The 21,402-nt window shown below is 43.9% G+C and overlaps 1 protein-coding gene across 3 annotated transcripts; it reads right to left on the bottom strand.

Annotated features, from left to right (window-relative positions):
* Positions 1-2,564: 2,564 nt before the first annotated feature.
* On the bottom strand, positions 2,565-20,030 carry LOC122939773 (gastrin/cholecystokinin-like peptide). Of its 3 annotated transcripts, none has more exons than XM_044295892.1 (3): positions 20,021-20,030; positions 8,337-8,549; positions 2,565-2,798 (listed from the first exon to the last, which is right to left on the bottom strand). In XM_044295892.1, exons 2-3 carry the CDS (start codon positions 8,545-8,547, stop codon positions 2,692-2,694), a joined length of 318 nt encoding a protein of 105 aa, XP_044151827.1. In that variant the 5' UTR covers positions 8,548-8,549; positions 20,021-20,030; the 3' UTR covers positions 2,565-2,691. The 3 variants fall into 3 exon arrangements, with proteins under 3 accessions (XP_044151827.1, XP_044151826.1, XP_044151825.1); XM_044295891.1 differs by lacking the exon at positions 20,021-20,030 and adding an exon at positions 10,961-10,993; XM_044295890.1 differs by lacking the exon at positions 20,021-20,030 and adding an exon at positions 10,146-10,267.
* Between the last annotated feature and the right edge of the window lie 1,372 nt (positions 20,031-21,402).

Genomic DNA, 21,402 nt, shown 5'->3' with positions numbered 1-21,402 from the left:
GTAAATGCCTTTCACAGGGCACACCCGGATAAAGTTGGTCCTGAGTGCCTGGAGGTCACCCGTAGAGGGGGGAAGGTACTTTCACGCTCTGCCCTGTGAGTGATCTGAGAAGATCTGTCAGACTTGCTGCATGTGAATCTGACAGATTGCTTTGTTGTGGCTATTGGACAGGAATCCACCGCCTCACAGGTTCTGCTCATTAGTTAGTTAGTGATGCTATTTATACCTGCCTCTCACTATATCCCTTGCGGTTTATAGTTTCTCCTGGAGTTCTCTGCTGGTGTTTAGTGGATCTCCTGTTACCAGTTCGTCTTCACTTAAGTCCTCCTTCCTTCCCTTCTGTTGTTTGTACTGGCTAGGCCTTAGGTAGACGCTGGTTCCGTTATCTTGTGCAAGGAACCGGTTGTCTTTCCGCCTGCTCCCTAGCTGAGGGTTTATGTCAGTTGCAGCAGTGCTTAGATTTGAGTGCATGAACACTTCTACCATCGAGATTTGTTCATGTTGGTAGCAGGGAAAGGCTCAGGGATTTTCAGGAGGTGACCTTTCCCTGTTCCCTAGCTGTGGGGCCTAGCCTGCTGTTTTGTTTAATTTTGTTGTGTTTGGTTTGCTTCCCTTCCCTCACCTTCCGTGACAGGTGAATCTATAAGTCCCTCCTATAGAGCCCCCAGTAGTAATAAGACACCTGTAATGTCCCCTGGATTTATAATACCCCTACAGTGCCCCTAGTATTTATACTGCCCCCTACGGTTATAATGCTCACCCTGATGAGTACCCCCAGTATTTATAATGCCCCCTGAAGTGCCCCCAGTATTTATATTGTCCCCTACTGTTATAATGCCCTGAAGTGCCCCCAGTATTTATACTGCCCCCTACTGTTATAATGCCCTGAAGTGCCCCCAGTATTTATACTGCCCCCTACTGTTATAATGCCCTGAAGTGCCCCCAGTATTTATACTGCCCCCTACTGTTATAATGCCCTGAAGTGCCCCCAGTATTTATACTGCCCCCTACTGTTATAATGCTCACCCTGAAGTGCCCCCAGTATTTATAATGCCCCCTGCAGTGCTCATTGTAGTTATATTCCTCCCTCCACCATACAGTCCCATGTACTGTAAATAACATCACATTATCTCTTCTGCCCCCTTCAAAATACAGTCCCATGTAAATAACATCACTCTCCTCCCTTCAGCCCCTCCAATATATAGTCTCATGTAAATGACACTATTTCCCTCCCTCCGCCAAAGAGTTCCATGTAAATAACATCACACCATCTCTCCAGCCCCCTCCAATATACAGTCCCATGTAAATAACATCCCTCTCTATCTACAACCCCCTCCAAGATACAGTCCCATGTAAATAACATCACCTCCTCCCCAGCCGCCTTCAACCTACAGTCCCATTTAAATAACATCACTCCCTCTCCAGCCACATCAAACATGCAATCCCATGTAAACATCACCCCCTCAACATTCAGTCCCATGTAAATAACATCACTCCCTCCCCCAGCCGCCTTCAACATACAGTCCCATATAAATAACATGACCCCCTCCCCAGCCACCTCCAACATACAATCCCATGTAAATAACATTCCTCCCTTCAGCCCTAACATGCAGTCCCAGTTAAATAACCACAACTAACCAGCATTCCTCTGCCTCTCCCTTCACTTACCTCTCCTCATGTAGCAGACCACACCACAGCTTCTTCCCCCAGGACGTCTCCTCTTTACTGCCATCCTATCCTGCATTGGTCACATGATGGTGACATAATCGCAGGTCCTTTTAAACCACTGCCTGTTTTACTGGTCACATGACATGTGATGTCATCAGAGGTCCTTCAGCTCTTCCAGTGCATTAGATTTAATTGTATAGCCGTCCTGAGAACTGCAGTACAGTTGTATCAAGCTGGCAGGCAGGACATTCGGGCCCAGGCCCCGAATGTTTTAACCTAGCAACGCCCCTGCCCAGTAGTAAGGGAAAGTTCATCTTGTTTGACACACACAGAACATACACTGGACCTAATACCAGGGGCGGACTGGCCATAGACCCTGCAAGGAATTTCACAGTGGCCCAATGCTCAAAGGGCCAACTAAGCCCTCCTCACAGTCAAAATACAGGTAAGTAATGATCAGACTCTCTCAGAATTGGTTAATGCTGGGTGCATCAAGTACTTGTGTGCCTGGCTGGTGGCTGCAGGTACCCTCGTGACCCCTGAATTCAGCTGTGTTGCCATCCTGAGGAAACTAGAGTAGGATGAGATAACATGCTTCTGAGGAGGTATTTTGTGCTGCTGGAGCAATATATTGTGCTGAACCGCAGTATTCGGGTCTGATAGGGTCGTATTTTCTGCCGCAATATGGTACTGTTACTGGCACTTTTGGCCTCACTTACTTATATTGGCCCAGCCTTCTGTCAATTTGGACCTGCCTACAACATAGGGCCGCTAAAAAATTTTTTTACAAAGCCCCTTAAAGTTCCCAGTCCACTCCTGCTATTACAGAATGCAATGAGGCAACAGCTGGTTTTAAAAAATGGGCACAAACATGGAATTTATTCCAACCTCTTGTTTATTTTTTTTTTATTATTATTTTTTTACTCTCAATACATCATTAGTACAATTCTCACCAGAAACCTGAACAGGCCAATACTTTAAGAATAATACAGCAACTATTGAGATGTTCACAGCACTACACTCTTAAGAGTCTGAGATCTGGTCTTCTGAACTCCTGCGGCCAAAGTCCATCCATCCAGCGTAGTCCCGGTCATGCATGGGCTGAAGGTGGCCTTCAGCATTGGAGATTTCTAGGTTGTAAAATCATTGGTGTTAACTATAAGGGTATGTTCACACAGCAAAACAAATGTAGGAACAAATCAAATGTGTATTTGTCACAGAATCTGGAGCTGACACAGATTGGTAGTTTTTTTTATTCCTGTGGATCTTACTGGGGATTAGCACCATTCAATGTGGAATTTAAAGGGGTTGTCCCTCAAAAAATATTCTATTTTTCAAACCAGCAACTGCATCTGAATACTTTTGTAATTGCATGCAATTAAAAATGTAGTATAGCCACTATACTGTATCTGTATAATGTATCTGTATAGTGCCACCTGCTGTTTGTCCTTTTCCTAATTTTTCTGTCCAGCCCAGTAACATTGCTGAGGTGGTCGCACATGCTCAGTTCCATTCTTTAGCTACCACCAGTTAGATCTGCTGTTAGATGCTGTGACAGTTACAGGGAGAATGCTGTAGCAGAAAGAACATACCCCCTGAAACATGCCACACACCCCCTGTGCTGCCAGTTTGTAGATAATCTAGCAGAGCAATTGGATCGATGAATGTGGAGATCTCTGGATCTATGTGAGGTACGGGGCTGGTTCTAGCATTGTTAGAGATTGTCATGTACTGTATAATGTCGGATCATCATTTTTTACATTAAAGAGTTTGCTCGGTTTTATGCTAATTGATGATCTATCCTCAGGATAGATTATCAATATCAGATCAGTGGGGGTCTGACTTCTGGAACCCCTGCCAACAGTCTTAAGGGGCCGTAGTGCTCATGGGAATGCGGCGTACTCTTCAATGTTTACCTGCACATCATCTACATTGTAGTGGTAGCTTAGTGTAATTACAGCTTTTTGTCCTATTCACTTGAATGGGAGAGGAAGCTATAATTACACTGCACCACCACTACAACATAGACGGCGTGCGGGCAGACAATGAAGAGGATACAGCATTTGCATAAGCCCTGTGGCCTCTTCAAACAGATGATCATGAGCTGGACTCTCTCTGATCTGATATTGATTACCTATCCGGAGGACCCCTCAGAGGATAGGTCATCAATATAAAAAAATATATATCTGAAAACCCCTTTAAGCAGTGTAAACATACCCTAGGGACAAAGTCATAGACTTTCCTCTTCCAGGGCAAAGATACTATTTATATCTGTAAAGAATAAATCAAGGCAACTGGACTGTAGATTTCTTGAAAACGTTTCACTAGTTTTTCCAACGACCTTTCTCAATTCTGAGTGACTGTACAAGAATTCTCTGGGAATAAGGCCTCATGCACACGACCGTTGTGTGCATCCGTGACCATTGTGCCGTTTTCCGTTTTTTTTCGCGGACCCATTGACTTTCAATGGGTCAGAGGAAAAATCGGAAAATGCACCGTTTTGCAGCCGAGGCCGTGATCCGTGTATCCTGTCCGTCAAAAAAATATGACCTGTCCTATTTTTTTGACGGACAACGGTTCACGGACCCATTCAAGTCAATGGGTCCGTGAAAGAACACGGATGCACACAAGATTGGCATCCGTGTCCGTGATCCGTGGCCGTAGGTTACTTTCATACAGACGGATCCGAAGATCCGTCTGCATAAAAGCTTTTTCATAGCTGAGTTTTCACTTCGTGAAAACTCAGATCCGACAGTATATTCTAACACAGAGGCGTTCCCATGGTGATGGGGACGCTTCTAGTTAGAATATACAACTAACTGTGTACATGACTGCCCCCTGCTGCCTGGCAGCACCCGATCTCTTACAGGGGGCCGTGATCCGTACAATTAACCCCTCAGGTGCTGCACCTGAAGGAGTTAATTGTGCTATCATAGCCCCCTGTAAGAGATCCGGGGCTGCCAGGCAGCAGGGTGCAGACCCCCCTCCCTCCCCAGTTTAAATTTCATTGGTGGCCAGTGCGCCCCCCCCTCCCTCCATTGTAATAATTTCATTGGTGGCCAGTGCGCCCCCCCTCCCTCCATTGTAATAATAGCATTGGTGGCGCAGTGTGCGGCCCCCCCTCCCTCCCTCTATTGCATTAACATTGGTAGCAGTGTGCGCCCCCCCTCCTCCCTCTATTGTTTTTTTTTTTTTTTTTTTTTATATAATCTTTATTAACTTTTATCAATTTTCATTCCAAAAGCATGTCACAGAATCATGAAAAATTGACAAGGTTTGACATAGGCACATCACATCTGTCACATACTGCACAAAGTTGGTCATGAAAAAAGCTAAACCCTAGCCATCATTCTTAACAGACCCCCTACCATGGGTAACCCCCTCATTCCTCCCTTCCCTCTGTACCCCCCAACCCCCCCACCCCCCCACCCCCCCACCCCGGGATTTTTCCTTCAGCGTACCGGATCACAATACAATGTGTACATTAATCAGACAATAGTCTCCCTAATGTCCCAGCAATTTTTCGTTTCAGATACCATTCTGAGGACACAAATGGTGTCATCAAGTTCTTCAGCTCCAGATCTGAATATACTATTATCATAAAATCTTCCCATCGTTTGAAAAATTTATCGATACATTTACCCCTAATGGAATTCGCTTTTTTGACATGTTCTAGAACCTCAGTCATTGAGGGTACCTGAGGTCTAAGCCAGTTATTTAACAAACACCGTTTAGCTGCCAGAATAATGATATGAACTAATGGTTGCATGTGCTTATTTTCTGGGGGAGCATGGAACAGGATGCACTCGGGAGTACCAGGGATGGCGACATTCAGATGTCTTTTAATTTGTTGTCTCACCAGGTGCCAAAAATTAGTCGAGTTTGGGCATGACCAAATCCCGTGGAGCATATTTGAACCCTGTAGTTGACATTTTGGGCAGCTTGTCAATCTATCTTGCCTTTGAGATTGAGGAGAGAAGCGAAAACCGTAAATTGCTTTGTGTAATAGACGAAACTGCGTTTCTCTCCAACCTTCATTGAAGATTATCCTTCTAACCTTCTCCCAGCCCTTCTGTATTATCAGTTGTACATCTACTTCAGGGAAGTCTTTCTTCCAGGGTGAGAAGAGAGTATCCACAAGGGGTTTATACCTGGTTTCACAGATTCCCTGATATAATTCAGATAATGATTTTTTAACTGACCCCTGTCCCAATAGACTGTCAAAACCGCTCGCGACAAACACTGATTTAGGGTCCTGAATCCTAGTGTATAGAAAGCTTTTGACCTGGAGAAAAGCAAAAACATGCTGTGGGCTGCTTAAGAGAAACTTCTCTTTTAATTCAGGGTATGTATAAAAACGCTGATCTTGCGGATGCCACAAATCAGATGTCTTGACGATACCCGCCGTTCTCCAGGCATTGAAGTGCTTGAGGTGAATACCCGCTGGGAACTCTTGGGTGACCCCACAAAGGCATAAGCTTAGAAAGGGAAAAGGGCAGTTTGAAAATTTTACGGATCTCTTTCCACGTTGCAATGGTATCTCTACTTACTAGACTTGTTCTTATCAATGGAGGTTGGGCTGCATACTTAGTGTGTAAAAGGGCCTTCAAACACCAAGGTTTCGCAAGTTGGGATTCTAGTGATCTATTAGTGTAAAAGTTGGTATCAAACAACCAGTCGATGCAGTGGCGCATGAGGCTCGCCAGGTTATATAACCGCAGATTTGGGAACGCCATACCTCCCTTCAACTTAGGCACCTGCAATTTTGAAAGTGCTATTCTGGGTCTCTTCCCTCCCCATAAAAAGCTGGTAAAAGCTTTTTCCAGCAATTTAATGTCCTTATGCTTAAGAAGAAGAGGGACAGTCTGCATAGGGTATAAAAGTTTTGGAATGGCAATCATCTTTAAAAGTTGACACCGGCCTCCCAGGGACAGGGGGAGATTCATCCACCTCTCAATGTCTGAGAGTAACTTTTTAAAGAGTGGTGGATAATTTAGGTGGTACAAAGATTCCGGCTGTTTACCGATATGGATCCCCAAATATTTAATGGAAATAGGGGCTACTTGAATGGGTACACCAAGCTGTTGGGAACTTCTCTTACAATGTTTATTTCCTAAGAAGAGGATTTCTGATTTAGTAGCATTTACTTTATAACCTGATACTACTCCGAAATCCTCCAACACCTCGAATACTCTGACCAAGTCCCTTTCCGGTTTTTCTAGGAAGATCAATAGATCGTCTGCAAAAAGCGAATGTTTAATGGATGTATTACCTATCTTGATACCTTCTATATTTTGGCACTTACTGATTTTACGCGACAGGGGTTCAATAGCAAGGTTAAACAGTAAAGGGGAGAGCGGGCAGCCCTGCCTAGTCCCTTTATGTAGCCTAAACGGTGGAGAAAGGAAGCCTGGAGTGTAAATTCTAGCTTGCGGGTCCGTATATAGCGCTGATATATAATTGCGAAAGGAGCCACGGAACCCCATGTGGTCTAATACGACCCCCAGCCACCCCCAGCTCACATCCCTCTATTGTTTTAATACATTGGTGGCAGTGTGCGGCCTCCCCTCTCCCCCCCCCCCACCCCCCCAGATCATTGGTGGCAGCGGAGTTCCGATCGGAGTCCCAGTTTAATCGCTGGGGCTCCGATCGGTAATTATGGCAACGAGGACGCTACTGCAGTCCTGGTTGCCATGGTTACTTAGCCTTAGCAATAGTAGAAGATTCATACTTACCAGTAGGAGGAGCTCCCGGCCGGACACAGAGATCGCAGCAGCCAGCAGGTAAGTATGATGCTTCTACTCCGCTGCCACCAATGATCGGGGGGGGGGGGGGGGAGAGGGGAGGCCTCACACTGCCACCAATGCTATTATTACAATAGAGGGAGGGGCGCACTCTGCCACCAATGCTATTATTACAATAGAGGGAGGGGGGGGGCGCACACTGCCACCAATGCTATTATTACAATGGAGGGAGGGGGGGGGGTGCACACTGCCACCAATGCTATTATTACAATAGAGGGAGGGAGGGGGGGCGGGGGCGCACACTGCCACCAATGCTATTATTACAATAGAGGGAGGGGGGGGGGCGCACACTGGCCACCAACGAGTTAAAAACAGGGGGGGTCTGCCCCCTGCTGCCTGGCAGCACCTGGGCAGTCATGTACACAGTTTTTTTGTATATTCTAACCTGAAGCGTCCCCATCACCATGGGAACGCCTCTATGTTAGAATATACTGTCGAGTTTCACGATGTAGCTCATATCCGACAGTATATTCTAACATAGAGGCGTTCCCATGGTGATGGGTGATGGGGACGCTTTAAGTTAAAATATACCATCGGATTGGAGAAAACTCCAATCCGATGGTATAAAAGAACTCCAGACTTTACATTGAAAGTCAATGGGGACGGACCTGGATAAATGAGAACCTTCACAGACATAAAGATACTGTTTGCTGCCCTACTCCTATGTCTAAAGGTCAAAGGGTAGATGCCAGGGCAAATGCCCCACCAGCTCCTGCTTCTTTCGCCCAACAAGCTATGCATCTGTGTTATTGTGGTGTAAGGCTCCTAGTGATTTGGTGTAATGCATAAGCTGATGATGATGACTAGAAGTGTCCTTGTAAGACTGGGTAGGTGAGTGGCATTTTATCTCCTTTTGTTACTTACCTGCAAATAGCTGAGGGAGAAGTTGTGACATCATTAGCTGCTTCTGTTCATGGGACAATGATGCTAGGAGGTCCCGTCTGCTGACTTCAGAAGGAAAAGGGTTCTTCTTTTGTGGTCCAAACCTTGCTGATTGCAGTTCTGTCTTTGGCCTACAGAGGGCAGCTGTTGCTAGCATGGCTAACAGAATACTAACACAAACCTTTCTGTCCATCTCTACAATAAAACACATAGGGATTTAGAGCAAAATTCGATTTCTGCTGCCACCTAGTGTCCATAAAAATGTTTGCATGTTAACTTTTTATACTATTTAAAATTACTATTTCTTTAAAAGTGATGAAAACATTCAGGGCATCTCTTTAATCATTGCATCCTATAAATTTTGAGCTAAAAATCTTTTTTTTTTTTATTCGGTCATTATTACAAATATTCAACATTTTTTGTTCTAAAGCTTTCATTTTCACTGCATCTCTGTATTACTTTTTGCTTTACAATAAATCTGTGAGGGAGCTGCTCTGCTGCCTTGATCTGTAGCCCTCATCTCTGGACTCCTGACAGCTCATAAACTGATAAGAATATGGCTTAAATCAGTTAGGAATTTGGCGACAATGAGTGTTTATAAGCTGGCAGGAGTTCAGAGATAAGGGCCACAGATCCAGCCATTGGAGTAGCTCACTGATGGATTCAGTGCGAGATAAAAGGAAATGGTCTGCAGAGATGCACTGAAAATGTAGGCAGTAGAACAAAAGCTGTTAAAACTTTTTACTAAAGACCAAATGATAAAAAAATGCCCATAAACACCTTCAAGGTCTTTAATAGTTGCAAATAGCAAAGTGTAATACGTGACTCACACTGTAATAGAAGATAGTTGATACTTTATAATGGTACTTAAAGGGGTTGTGTCACAAACCATATTCTACATTTTTAAAACCATTTTAATTTTTTTTTTTATTGCAAGTAATTAAACATTTTGTATAGCCACTGAGGTATGCAATAAAATATATCTGTGTAGCGCCACCTCCCTGATGTGGTCACATGTGCTCAGTTTAAATCTTCAACTGCTACCAGCCATATATTCTGTTAAAAGTTGATGCAGTTACAGGGAAAGAGCTACAGCAGAAAGGACACATCCCATGAGAAAGGACATACCCCTCTACCGGCACACCTGAAATAAATCTAGCAGAGCAATGAATGTGGAGAACTCTGATGATTCATGTGAGGTACAGGGCTGCTTCTAGCTTTATTAGAAAGGTATTGTCATGTACCATATGATGTCATTTTTTGTTTTTTTTTACATCAATTATGGCATAACCCCTTTAAGGCAGCATGAGTTAGCATATGAATTACAGGACAACTATATAACCATGTCTACTATTATATTATTATATTATATATTGTTATATAGAAATGGAAGTAGGTCATCAGAGTTAGACTATATGCACACGACCGTATGTGTTTTGCGGTCAGCAAATTGCAGATCCGCCCCAAAATTGCCATCCGTTTTTTTTTTTTTTTTTGCAGATCCATTGTAACAATGCCTAAAACAGACAAGAATAGGACATGGTATATATTTTTTTTGTGAGCTACAGAACAGACATACGGATGCGGATAGCACACGGTGAATGGGTCCGCATCCTATCCGCCCCAAAAAAACAGAACAGACACGGAAAGAAACAACATTTGTGTGCATGTAGCCTTAGAATTCACTAACAGTATTTGAAAATGGATTTATGAGTTAATAGAGGGCTGTCCCTAGTTCAAAACCCTTATTTACAAAAAAAAAAACACTTCTTATTGTGGAGGATTCAGTACCTCTGTGCATGAAAGGACCATTGATTTAATTTTGAACTGTGTAATGCTCCCCATAACCTGCAGAGGAGCTGCAGGGTAAGTGAACGCCTGCTAACAGGTTTCCACACATCCCTGGGTGTCCCAGCAGCAAACTAAAAAGCATAATTAAGAGTTAAGCCTCATGCACAGAACCATAGGTATTTTTCGGCCACAAAACACGGATAACGTCCTCCAATGTTTTTTTTTTTCTGGATCGATTGACTTCAATGGGTCTGTGGTCTGCATTTTGCGGCCAAGAATAGGACATGTTCTATACTTTGCAGAATAGTCAACAGATGCAGAAATGGGTCTACAATACGTCATCCCTATTTTGTAGATCCACGTTTTGTGGACTGCAAAATACATACTATCGTGTTCATAAGGCCTTAGGTTGGATTTATTGTATGAGATAGGCCATTACTAAGTAGACTTGGAGAATGCTGGGGATGAGTTATAATACCACAACAGTTTAAACACATACAGATATATTTCCATACAGATCACCCAACATCAAAGGGATTTACTACTTTTTGTATAGGATGGATTCCTCTACCAGGAGAACCCCAAAAGTAAACCCTGGTCAATTAGCTGACGTTGAGATCAGTGAAGGTTGCTCTTGACTTAAGAGAAATCCTAAGAAGGTGCCTCAAAAACTATTAGAAAAATTTGTTCTAAACTGACAAAATGGAGAACTCTTCAAATTATAAAAAACTAATAAATGGAGGCATGCAACATGTCATGTGCCTTTTCCAGAAGCTCTCTTACTTATCACCCCCTACTGCTAAGTTATAACCCACCTGTGGTGATCTTGTCTCTGAGCCTGGATGGTTGTGCAGAAGATAGCTGTGGCTTTCTGCAGGTTCTGAGCACCTTTTTATTGAGGGCGATGAATGATGTCTCCTCCCTTCCATTCCCATCACTCACCTCCTCCCCTTACTCTTTACCACTTCTGTTCATGATGTCAGTGCACCTCCTGCCTTAAGCTACAGTACACGGAGATAAACTATTTGTCAAGAGGGTCACACAATGAATGATGTGGAAATATAGCTGAGTAAATGAGCGTGATATCGTTCCCTGACAGAGATGTTCACATTTATGGAAAATGTTCAATTAATTTTCTTTCATGTCGTATGGCGTTTTCTGAATATAATTCTAATACTTTTTAACTCTTCTACTGCTTAAGATTGTGTATAATTATACATTATAAGTTGCTGCCTTGTTGAGTTCTAACTTACAGAACTGAATTTCATGGTCTCATTTCACTATGGCCCACAAAACAGTGAGCATCATCCAGTTAGTTCTGTTAAAGGTGTTGCCCTATCTCACCATTTCCACAGCAAGATGGGACGAAGCTTCAGCCCCAGGTAGCTCCAATTCACTATAATGGGAGTTACGGAAACAGAGGAGCGCTGGCCCGTATGACTTTTTTCATAAACCAAGCCACCTGGGGCAGGCGTGTAGAAGACCCATTTCGGTGTGGGAATGGTGAGATGGAATGACCCCTTTAATAGTTACATTTAGGCATGGTTGGGCTGGTCCAACAGGGTCCAACACTCCATTACCTCAATCCTGTTTGTCTTTAACCAACATGTTGTTTGTTACTGGTGTGTTTTGGGTCATTGTTGTTTTGAATCACCCATTTAAAGGGCATTTCTTCTTTGGCATAGGGTAACATGATCTTCTCAAGTATATTGATATATTCAAACTGACCCATCATCCCTCGTATGCGATAAATAGGCCCAACACCATGGTATGAGAGGCATCCCGATATCATGATTTTTGCACCACCATCCTTTACCGTCTTCACAGTGTACTGTGGCTTGAATTCAGTGCTCGGGGATCATCTGACATACTGTGTACGACCACTAGACCCCCCCAAAAAAACTATTTTGCTTTCATCAGTTAGCAAAACGTTACACAATTTGGCTTTGGGCAGGTCAGTGTGTTCCTTGGTAAATTTTAACCTATTCAGTCCTTGCTGGTAACCTGGCTTCACTTAATCCTCTTCTGATTTTAGCTGTACTCACTGGTAACTTCAGATCAACTTTGATCTTTCTGGAGGTGATCAATGAGTCTTTGCCATTCTGGCTGTTCTTCGATCCTTTCGAAAAGTCGTTCCCCGCTTCCTTCCACTTTTTTTTGGGTTCTGGTTGCCACTTCAAGTCATTTGAGATCATTTTAGCAGAGCAGCGAATACTTTCACACGCACTCTCTTACAAATAGCACTGTTGCTTTTGCACTAGAACATCACTCTTCTCTGCTGTTATGTAGTGTCATCTTGCACTTTTATTTTTGTGTTGAACTGTTTGGCATCATTTGGAATCCAGTCCCCACCTAGTGCTTAGGAATTACATGAAGGAATTATCTTTATGTTAGTTGATAACACTAGGAATGGTGTTTTGGTGCCAGACTTGATGGTGGATGCTGCAATGCCAGAAGTGTTGCACCACAGACTCTGTAGGTGGGGATTATTGAGGTGCACACATAGAAGCAATTATTTTATGCCTTTACGGTGTGTATGTGCAGCAAACTCATAAGATACTGAGTGTCCTGGTGGGAGACTACCGAGTATTTAAGCAATAGAGATGTGAATAAAGACTTTCAAGTTATGTGTGGGGATTATCACAATGTTAAACATTAAAGTTATATAGGTTGCCTGCACACAACACGGATTACAGTACCAGCAAAGTGTATGGGATTAGAGTTGAGCGAACCCTAACTGCAAAGTTCGGGTTCGGACTGAACTTTGCGAGTTCGGGTACCCAAACCCAGACTTTTTCACTGAAGTTCGTGTTTGGGTGATTTTATTATTTTCCGTTATAACATGATTATAAGGGAAAATAATAGCATTCTTAATACAGAATGCTAAATAAAATGTCTATTGAGGGGTCCCAAAAAAAAACTCGCCTCATCCATTTGATCACGCAGCTGGTATCTTCTTTTCTTCAGGACCTGCAAAAGGACCTGCGTTGACGTCACCGTGCTCACCATGTGGTGAGTGCAGTGACATCACCGCAGGTCCTGAAGAAAAGAAGATAGCGGCTGCGCGATCAAGTGGATGAGGTGATTTTTTTTTTTTTACCCCTCAATAGACATTTTATTTAGCATTCTGTTTTAAGAATGCTATTATTTTCCATTATAACCATGTTGTAATGGAAAATAATAAAGTGAAGTTCGGGTCCCCATTGACTTAAATGGGGTCCCGATTCGGGGTGAAGTCCGGGTCCCTACCCGAACTTTGACCTGAAGTTCGTCCGAACCTGGCGAACCCAAACTTCCACGGGTTTGCTTAACCCTATATGGGATAAAACAAATCTCATGTACACTTTGCTTTTTTCCTTGTGTGCATTTTGAAATCTGCAGTATGTCAATTGTTGCGTTTTTCTTATGTGGATTTCACAATTTTCAATGGAAGGGTGCGGACTTCATGCAGATTTTCTGCACATAAATCTGCACCCTTAGGCCTCTTGCACACGAACGTGTGCTGGCTGTGCCCGCGCTGTGAACCGGAAATTGCGGTCTGCAATGCACGGGCACTGACCGTGGGGATGCCGCATGTGGATTGCGACCCCATTCACTTGAATAGGGTCCGCGATCCGTCAACCCTGCAAAAAGATAGGACAAGTTAAATCTTTTTGCGGAACAGAAGCACGGAATGGAACCCCACGAAAGCACTCCGTAGGGTTCAGTTCTGTGCTTCCGTTCCGCATCTCCGGATTTGTGGACCCATTCAAGAGAATTGGTCCACATCCGTGATGCGGAATGCACACGGCCGGTGTCCCGTGTATTGTGGACCCGCCATATGCTGGCCGCAATACGGCCAGGGACTGCTCTCTAGTTGTGGTGTGCATGGCATGCACATTATACACACACAGCTGTGGGTAGTCGAGTAATTCCTGAGAAAACTAGTGGTCTAACGGTTGAAAGTACCCTCTGAGACACCAGTGCATCGAAATACAAGAGATGGTGCAACCCCTGCAAACATAGCACAGGCAGGGCATGCAGTGTTAGGACTTAACCTCCCTTAGCATTACAGAAGGTTCGGGCAAGAGCCATTAGTCATCTTCGGTACACTTTGGAGGATTTGTGGTGTGATGCACAGTCCCCAAGAGACTGTCAATCTTTCTGCAACTGTTCTACTGTTCATTTATTCAAATCTGTATACCCACAAAGTCTGAGAGAAACCACTAAGTATTCTGTTCCACTTACGGTGACCACAACCATCAAGCTTGCTGTGACTATGCATGGGTTAAATAAAGTTTCTTGTTTTTCACTAAAAGGCGTAGCCCCCCTACCCCCAGCATTCACACATCTTAATCAGTTCATTGTACTATTTGATCTCTGGCTGATTTGAAGACTCCGGTTTTCCAGTGGTGCACTGACGTCTACCATCCATAATAACTCCGTTTTGTGTCAAGTTGTCTCTCCATAGTGAAAGCCCATAAATGAGGACAGAGCCCAGGGCAGATAGGCTGTTCTATTGCTTGACATGTGCTCTCATTTACTTTTTGAAATTGCTCTGCCACCTGCTGCCAAATGTCTTTCATTTCTATTAGTTTCCTCACAAGTAGATCTTGTCGCTGCACATTAACCTTATAGTAGAAACATGTTCTTTTGTGTGAGATTAAACCCTAATTGTTTTAATAGAATGTACATTATATCATTAATGGAGGGCACTCATATCATTGTGCTTGTCTAAGGACATCCCGCATGTACTTCCATATAGAGAATTAGACCCAGAGCTCAATATTTCTGAAGTAGATTCCACCAATTGGTCTCCATTTACCTCAGTATCAGGCATAGAAGGTTCATAAAGGTGTTTGGTGCCCATCTGAAATGTTGGCTGTTTCCCTCCACTGGTTACACTGGTTGGTTGTGTGGCAGGAAACTGAAGACTCAAAGTTTTCATCAAAGATTGTAAGATGTAACTACAGTGTCTGATAGAAAAATCCTTGAGGGACCTGGCTCTGCAGTGACCACCATCAGCAGTGATTGTGTTCACCATCTTCCTTAGTCTTTCAGTCCTCTACATTCTACAATATACTGTCACTAGAGATGAGCAAATCGATTCTCATCTAATCAGATTCGTTATGAACTTCACAAAAATTCTGCTGCCAAATGAATCTGAAGTTTATTAAAATTTACAGTTTAGGGACATTTAAGTAGATTGAATCACTAGGTAAAAAAGTCAGTGTTTTATCAGACAGGGAAAACATAGGGTCATTTAGAGTTCTGTGTGTGTTTTATACAGCAGGAAGGTGCTGCAATAACCAAAAACCTCAGTGCTTGCAGAAAAATGTTTTCAGCAGCCAGTAGTTAGGAAAAAAACCAAAAACTGAAGCTTCTACAGTGTTCTTAATTTTAAAAAAAAATGCTTTTAATAAAAAAAAAAAAGCAGTTCAGGTCATTTTTCCAGTGTGTTCATAGTAGGGCATTTTTTTATTGAACCCGCTAATTGAAGCAAATACAGAGGAGAGGATTGTGAGGGGGAGCCAAGGAGCCTACAATGGCATATGACAGTCTGATAATTCCAAGGAAAGTGAGGGCTATGATGGTGTGTTGGACTGGACCTGGCAGTCGGTTTGGGGTTCTAAGGACCAGGTGACATCGGAAGTGGAAGGCAGTGGCCACGGCGGCGATAAAGAGCAGAGGCAAAGTATGGCCAAAACCTAAAAAAAAATAAAAAATAATTGCCAGAACCAGATCTACTTCCATTTTGGTCAGCACAGGAAATGGTGCTGCCGCGCAGGCTCAAAACGTGCCAGTTGTTCCAGAGGAAGGCAAAAAGCCCAGTAAGGTAGAAGCCAATTTTCTTCATTTTAGGGGAATAAATTCCTTCTCGACTCCAATCAGGCAATCAGAATAACTCCCTGGATCAATGACCCTTCTCCAGAAATCTAATAATTATAACCTGTAATATTATTACACTCCAAAAATACATGTAAATTAGAGATGAGTGTACCAACTTTGCTATTCTTCATACAGCAGCAGACGAACCTGAATCTTTTCAGGTTTGTTTCGGACGAATCCACTAAAACGGTGCCTAGTACCATTTTACTGCACATGTCGGCGGGAAAAAAGAGTCAAGAACAGTGAAAAATCTATCAATTAAGCTTATTGACAGGGAAAGTGAAGGGAAAGTCTGGGTTTCAAAAGGAGAATTGTATGTGTGGTGTACAATAGAGAGAAGAGGGGCAGCTTACAGACAGGGAGAGTAGAGACAGGATCTGTGGCAGTGTCTGCTATCAGAATTGCATTTTTTTTTGTGGGGTTCAAAATATAATTCAGCAGTGTTTGTATATATATATATATATATATATATATACACAGTACAGACCAAAAGTTTGGACACACCTTCTCATTCAAAGAGTTTTCTTTATTTCCATGACTATGAAAATTGTAGATTCACACTGAAGGCATCAAAACTATGAATTAACACATGTGGAATTATATACATAACAAAAAAGTGTGAAACAACTGAAAATATGTCATATTCTTGGTTCTTCAAAGTAGCCACCTTTTGCTTTGATAACTGCTTTGCACACTTTTGGCATTCTCTTGATGAGCTTCAAGAGGTAGTCACCTGAAATGGTCTTCCAACAGTCTTGAAGGAGTTCCCAGAGATGCTTAGCACTTGTTGACTCTTTTGCCTTCACTCTGCGTTCCAGCTCACCCCAAACCATCTCGATTAGAGATGTGGAGGCCAGGTCATCTGGCGCAGCACCCCATCACTCTCCTTCATGGTCAAATAGCCCTTACACAGCCTGGAGGTGTGTTTGGGGTCATTGTCCTGTTGAAAAATAAATGATGGTCCAACTAAACGCAAACCGGATGGAATAGCATGCCGCTGCAAGATGCTGTGGTAGCCATGCTGGTTCAGTATGCCTTCAATTTTGAATAAATCCCCAACAGTGTCACCAACAAAGCACCCCCACACCATCACACCTCCTCCTCCACGCTTCACGGTGGGAACCAGGAATGTAGAGTCCATCCGTTCACCTTTTCTGCGTCGCACAAAGACACGGTGGTTGGAACCAAAGATCTCAAATTTGGACTCATCAGACCAAAGCACAGATTTCCACTGGTCTAATGTCCATTCCTTGTGTTCTTTAGCCCAAACAAGTCTCTTCTGCTTGTTGCCTGTCCTTAGCAGTGGTTTCCTAGCAGATATTCTACCATGAAGGTCTGATTCACACAGTCTCCTCTTAACAGTTGTTCTAGAGATGTGTCTGCTGCTAGAACTCTGTGTGGCATTGACCTGGTCTCTAGTCTGAGCTGCTGTTAACCTGTGATTTCTGAGGCTGGTGACTCGGATGAACTTATCCTCCCGAGCAGAGGTGACTCTTGGTCTTGGGGACTGCACTTGGGGACACTTTCAAAGTTTTCCCAATTTTTCGGACTGACTGACCTTCATTTCTTAAAGTAATGATGGCCACTCGTTTTTCTTTACTTAGCTGCTTTTTTCTTGCCATAATACAAATTCTAACAGTCTATTCAGTAGGCCTATCAGCTGTGTATCCACCTGACTTCTCCACAACGCAACTGATGGTCCCAACCCCATTTATAAGGCAAGAAATCCCACTTATTAAACCTGACGGGGCACACCTGTGAAGTGAAAACCATTTCTGGTGACTACCTCTTGAAGCTCATCAAGAGAATGCCAAGAGTGTGCAAAGCAGTAATCAAAGCAAAAGGTGGCTACTTTGAAGAACCTAGAATATGACATATTTTCAGTTGTTTAACACTTATTTGTTATGTATATAATTCCACATATGTTAATTCATAGTTTTGATCTCTTTGAATGAGAAGGTGTGTCCAAACTTTTGGTCTGTACTGTATATATAAAAGTACTGCAGCAATACCCACATCATTGTTGCAACAATCTTCCTGTGTGTGTTAAGTTGAAATTGAGCATGATACCTCAATTGTCCATTTACGTGCTGTACACGCACGTACGGCGCGCGTTGCTAAGCGCACAACACTTCGGATGCCGCATGTCTTAGCTGCTTGGCTTCAGTGATCCAGACTTGACAAAGGGATCCCATGTACCCCGAAATGCGTTGTCTCAGAATAAAGCAAAACTATATTTGACGCCTGGTTGTGGTCTGCGCATTGTGTTATCCACTGTAAGCTCGACTACCACGGTCTGGCTCCCTCTTAGTGCTACAGTCTATCCAACCGCCGGTTTGACTCCCGCCCAAGGATCTCTGATAAGTCCGGCTGCACCAACCAGCAATATTTTCTCCTTTGCCTTCACTGGTGTTGCGCCCAGTTTGGTGCAACGCGGATAGGTGAGCAAACTATAATTCCTTCTCAGAGGACCCTTTTGATTTTACATATTTACCCTATGAGTGCCTCTCTCCTCTTGTTGCCACATATTGCTATTTCCTAAAAAGTGACAGGAAATCCTCACCACGTCCTATGGCAGATAGTCAAAAGAGTCTTCCTGTTGACGACTTGTCTGACTGCCCTCACAGTTTGGGTTGCCCCGAGGAGGAGGTTGGGCAGGAGGCTGGTGACCCCATGCATACCTGTGTTGATAGTGGTGGTAATAGTGGCACCTGTAGCCACTGCATTGATGTTTGACGCAGTGACAATCTGGGAAAACGCAGAGCAGGGGCAGAGGGCCCGGGGGCCCAGGAGCCTATAATGAAATCTCACAGTCTAATAAAAATGGCTGGGAGGTTGAAGACTCCGATGATGATTATGTGCTGGACAGGACCTGGGAGTCAGAATGGGGGGGGGGGGGGGTTCTAAGGAGGAGGCAACATCAGTGGAGGAGGGTGGTGGTGGCAGCAATAAAGAGCAGAGGCAACATACATCCCAAAGAACAGTCAGGGCCACGTCTTCTTTGGGATCTGGTGATGCCGCTGATGCTATAGGTGGCTTAGGCCCAAAAGGTGCCAGAGCTAAGCCCAGCTTGGCAGCCTGTAGCTCTATTTGAACAACTCCCATATGGCACTTTTTTCTCCACAAGGCGATCACACAAAACCACAGTGGTGTGCAAGATCTGCAGGACTAATATAAGCCGTGGCCATTCAAACACAATTATAGGTACCAGAGATCTATTGCAGCATATGAGGCGCCATCATTTTGGGAAAAATACAACTGGCCAGCATTCCCAATCAGAACAAGTCTGTCCTCCTTCTCCTGGTCCTCTTTGTGACAGCCACCCACATCCCTAAGCAATACAGATTCTTTGTCATTATCATCATCATACCACCACCTTCTTTTCCTGCTACAAATGTAGCAGCGCTAGCGATCACAGTAGAATCGCGTGAGCGCATAGCCATATCCTGTTTCATTAGCTAACAAAGCGTGTAAAAAGAGGTGAGAAAATTCAGGTTGCAATTTGGGTTTGCAAACAGCAGATGGCGCATGGAACTGCAGTTTCATACGGTAGTATTTGTACGTAATGAAGCTTAATAATCCCTGTACTGATTAATTCCACAGTGTGAGTGGTTTCTGTTTTCATACAGACTATTCGCAGTAATTGTGCTTGTAATCCGAAAGAAACAAAGCTGTGTAGTGTAGCTCGCTGAGAGGTTGTCAGTCCACGGTATACCGCAGTCTACTGCTTGGTCAGTTATTGTCCTGCTCTATGCTCCTCCGGTAAACTTCCTGAGAGCCATCAATCAGTGTGAGTGACAGGCTCAATCTGCTGCTGTTGTGCGGCGCCAGCTACATGTGGATCTGCAGCTACTCTCCTGATAAAGACAGTGCTTTCTCTAAATATTTAACATATAATTCTCCTCTCCTTAATGGAATATCGGCGAGATACTGTAAATGGAGGCCGCCGCGTGTGCTGATGGCGCCAGCACCAGTACCGGGCATGCTGGGGAGTCGGATGTGTTTACCTGTCACAGATGCTTGTCTGACATGTAGAAATCATTGTCAGCACGCCCCCCACTCATTTTATGTGATAATGTATACGCTTCCCGGCATGCTCTGCTCTCATGCCAGATTGACCGCCAAATTTATCTCCTGCATGATGAATTAGAAACCCCCGCTTAGCAGCAACCAGGGTCCCCGAAGCCCAGAACAGACTACAGAGAATTCTCAGACTTCTGCAAGAACAAGGAAATGCCAGGACACAAAGGCCGGAGATATGTTCTAGTCCAAACTTTCCATAACTTTATTATTATCTATATCAGGGGTGGCCAACCTGTGGCTCTTTGCTTCTTAAAGTGTGGCTCTAGCTGTGGAGCTGGGAAGCAGTCAGGCCGGCTCACTCTCCAGCCCATGCTCAGATCTCTTTTCCTGATCGGGCACTGTTGCTACTTTGCAGTTCCATCTCACTCTCCACTACGATGCACACAGTGTGAGAACGTAGTCTGTGGAGACACGGACTATGACCTGACGTTCTGCTCATCAGGTCACAGTGGAGAGCGTGTCAGACCTGCAGAGAAGCAGGTGCCCGAGCAGGAGCCCAGTGCCTGATCAGGAGAGGGAAGATGTTTTTTTAAATTATAGAACTGAGCATGGGGGTCTGATCTAAGCATGGGCGGTTCTGATCTGAGCATGGGGGGGGTCCTGATCTGGGCAATGGGGGCCTAATCTGAGCAATTTAGGCTCTGATCTGAGCAATGAGGGTCAAATCTCAGCATGGGGGGGCAGATCTGAGCATGGGGGTCTTGTTTGAGCATGGGGGTCTAGTTTGAGCATGGGGGGCAGATATGAGCATGGGGGCAGACCTGAGCATGGGGGGTCTTGTTTGAGCATGGGGGGAAATCTGAGCATTGGGGGGGGGGGGGGCGATCTGAGCACTGAGGGTCTGACACTGGGAGTCTGATTTGTGTTGTCTGATCCGAACATTGGGGTCTGATTTGGAGGTCTGATGAGGTTTGGGGATCTTATTTTAGGTCAGATTAGGATTAAGGATCTGATTTGGGTGTCTGATCTGAGGTCTGATGAAATATTTTATCTTTTTTTCTCTGCCAATGAAAAAATAAGAAAAAAATATTTTTACGAGACTTCAGATCAGATGACAAAGATATTTTTTCTCTTATTTTTCTTTGTTAAAACCTAGGTGCATCTTGTAGGGCGAAAAATACAGTGGCTCTTTGTGTCTGTAAGGTTGGCCAACCCTGATCTATATCATCGCTAATGATCTACATCACCTATCTCACCTATCTATCTGCAGTGTATCTATCAATATCTATCACACGATCTATCCATCTACAGGATCTATCTACAGTATCTATCTAATATATATCATCTATCTTCTCTCCAGTGCGGA

The sequence above is a fragment of the Bufo gargarizans genome, chromosome 6 (assembly GCF_014858855.1).
Source record: "Bufo gargarizans isolate SCDJY-AF-19 chromosome 6, ASM1485885v1, whole genome shotgun sequence".
Taxonomy (NCBI): Eukaryota; Metazoa; Chordata; class Amphibia; order Anura; family Bufonidae; genus Bufo; species Bufo gargarizans.
This window is presented reverse-complemented; position numbering and strand designations above follow the sequence as displayed.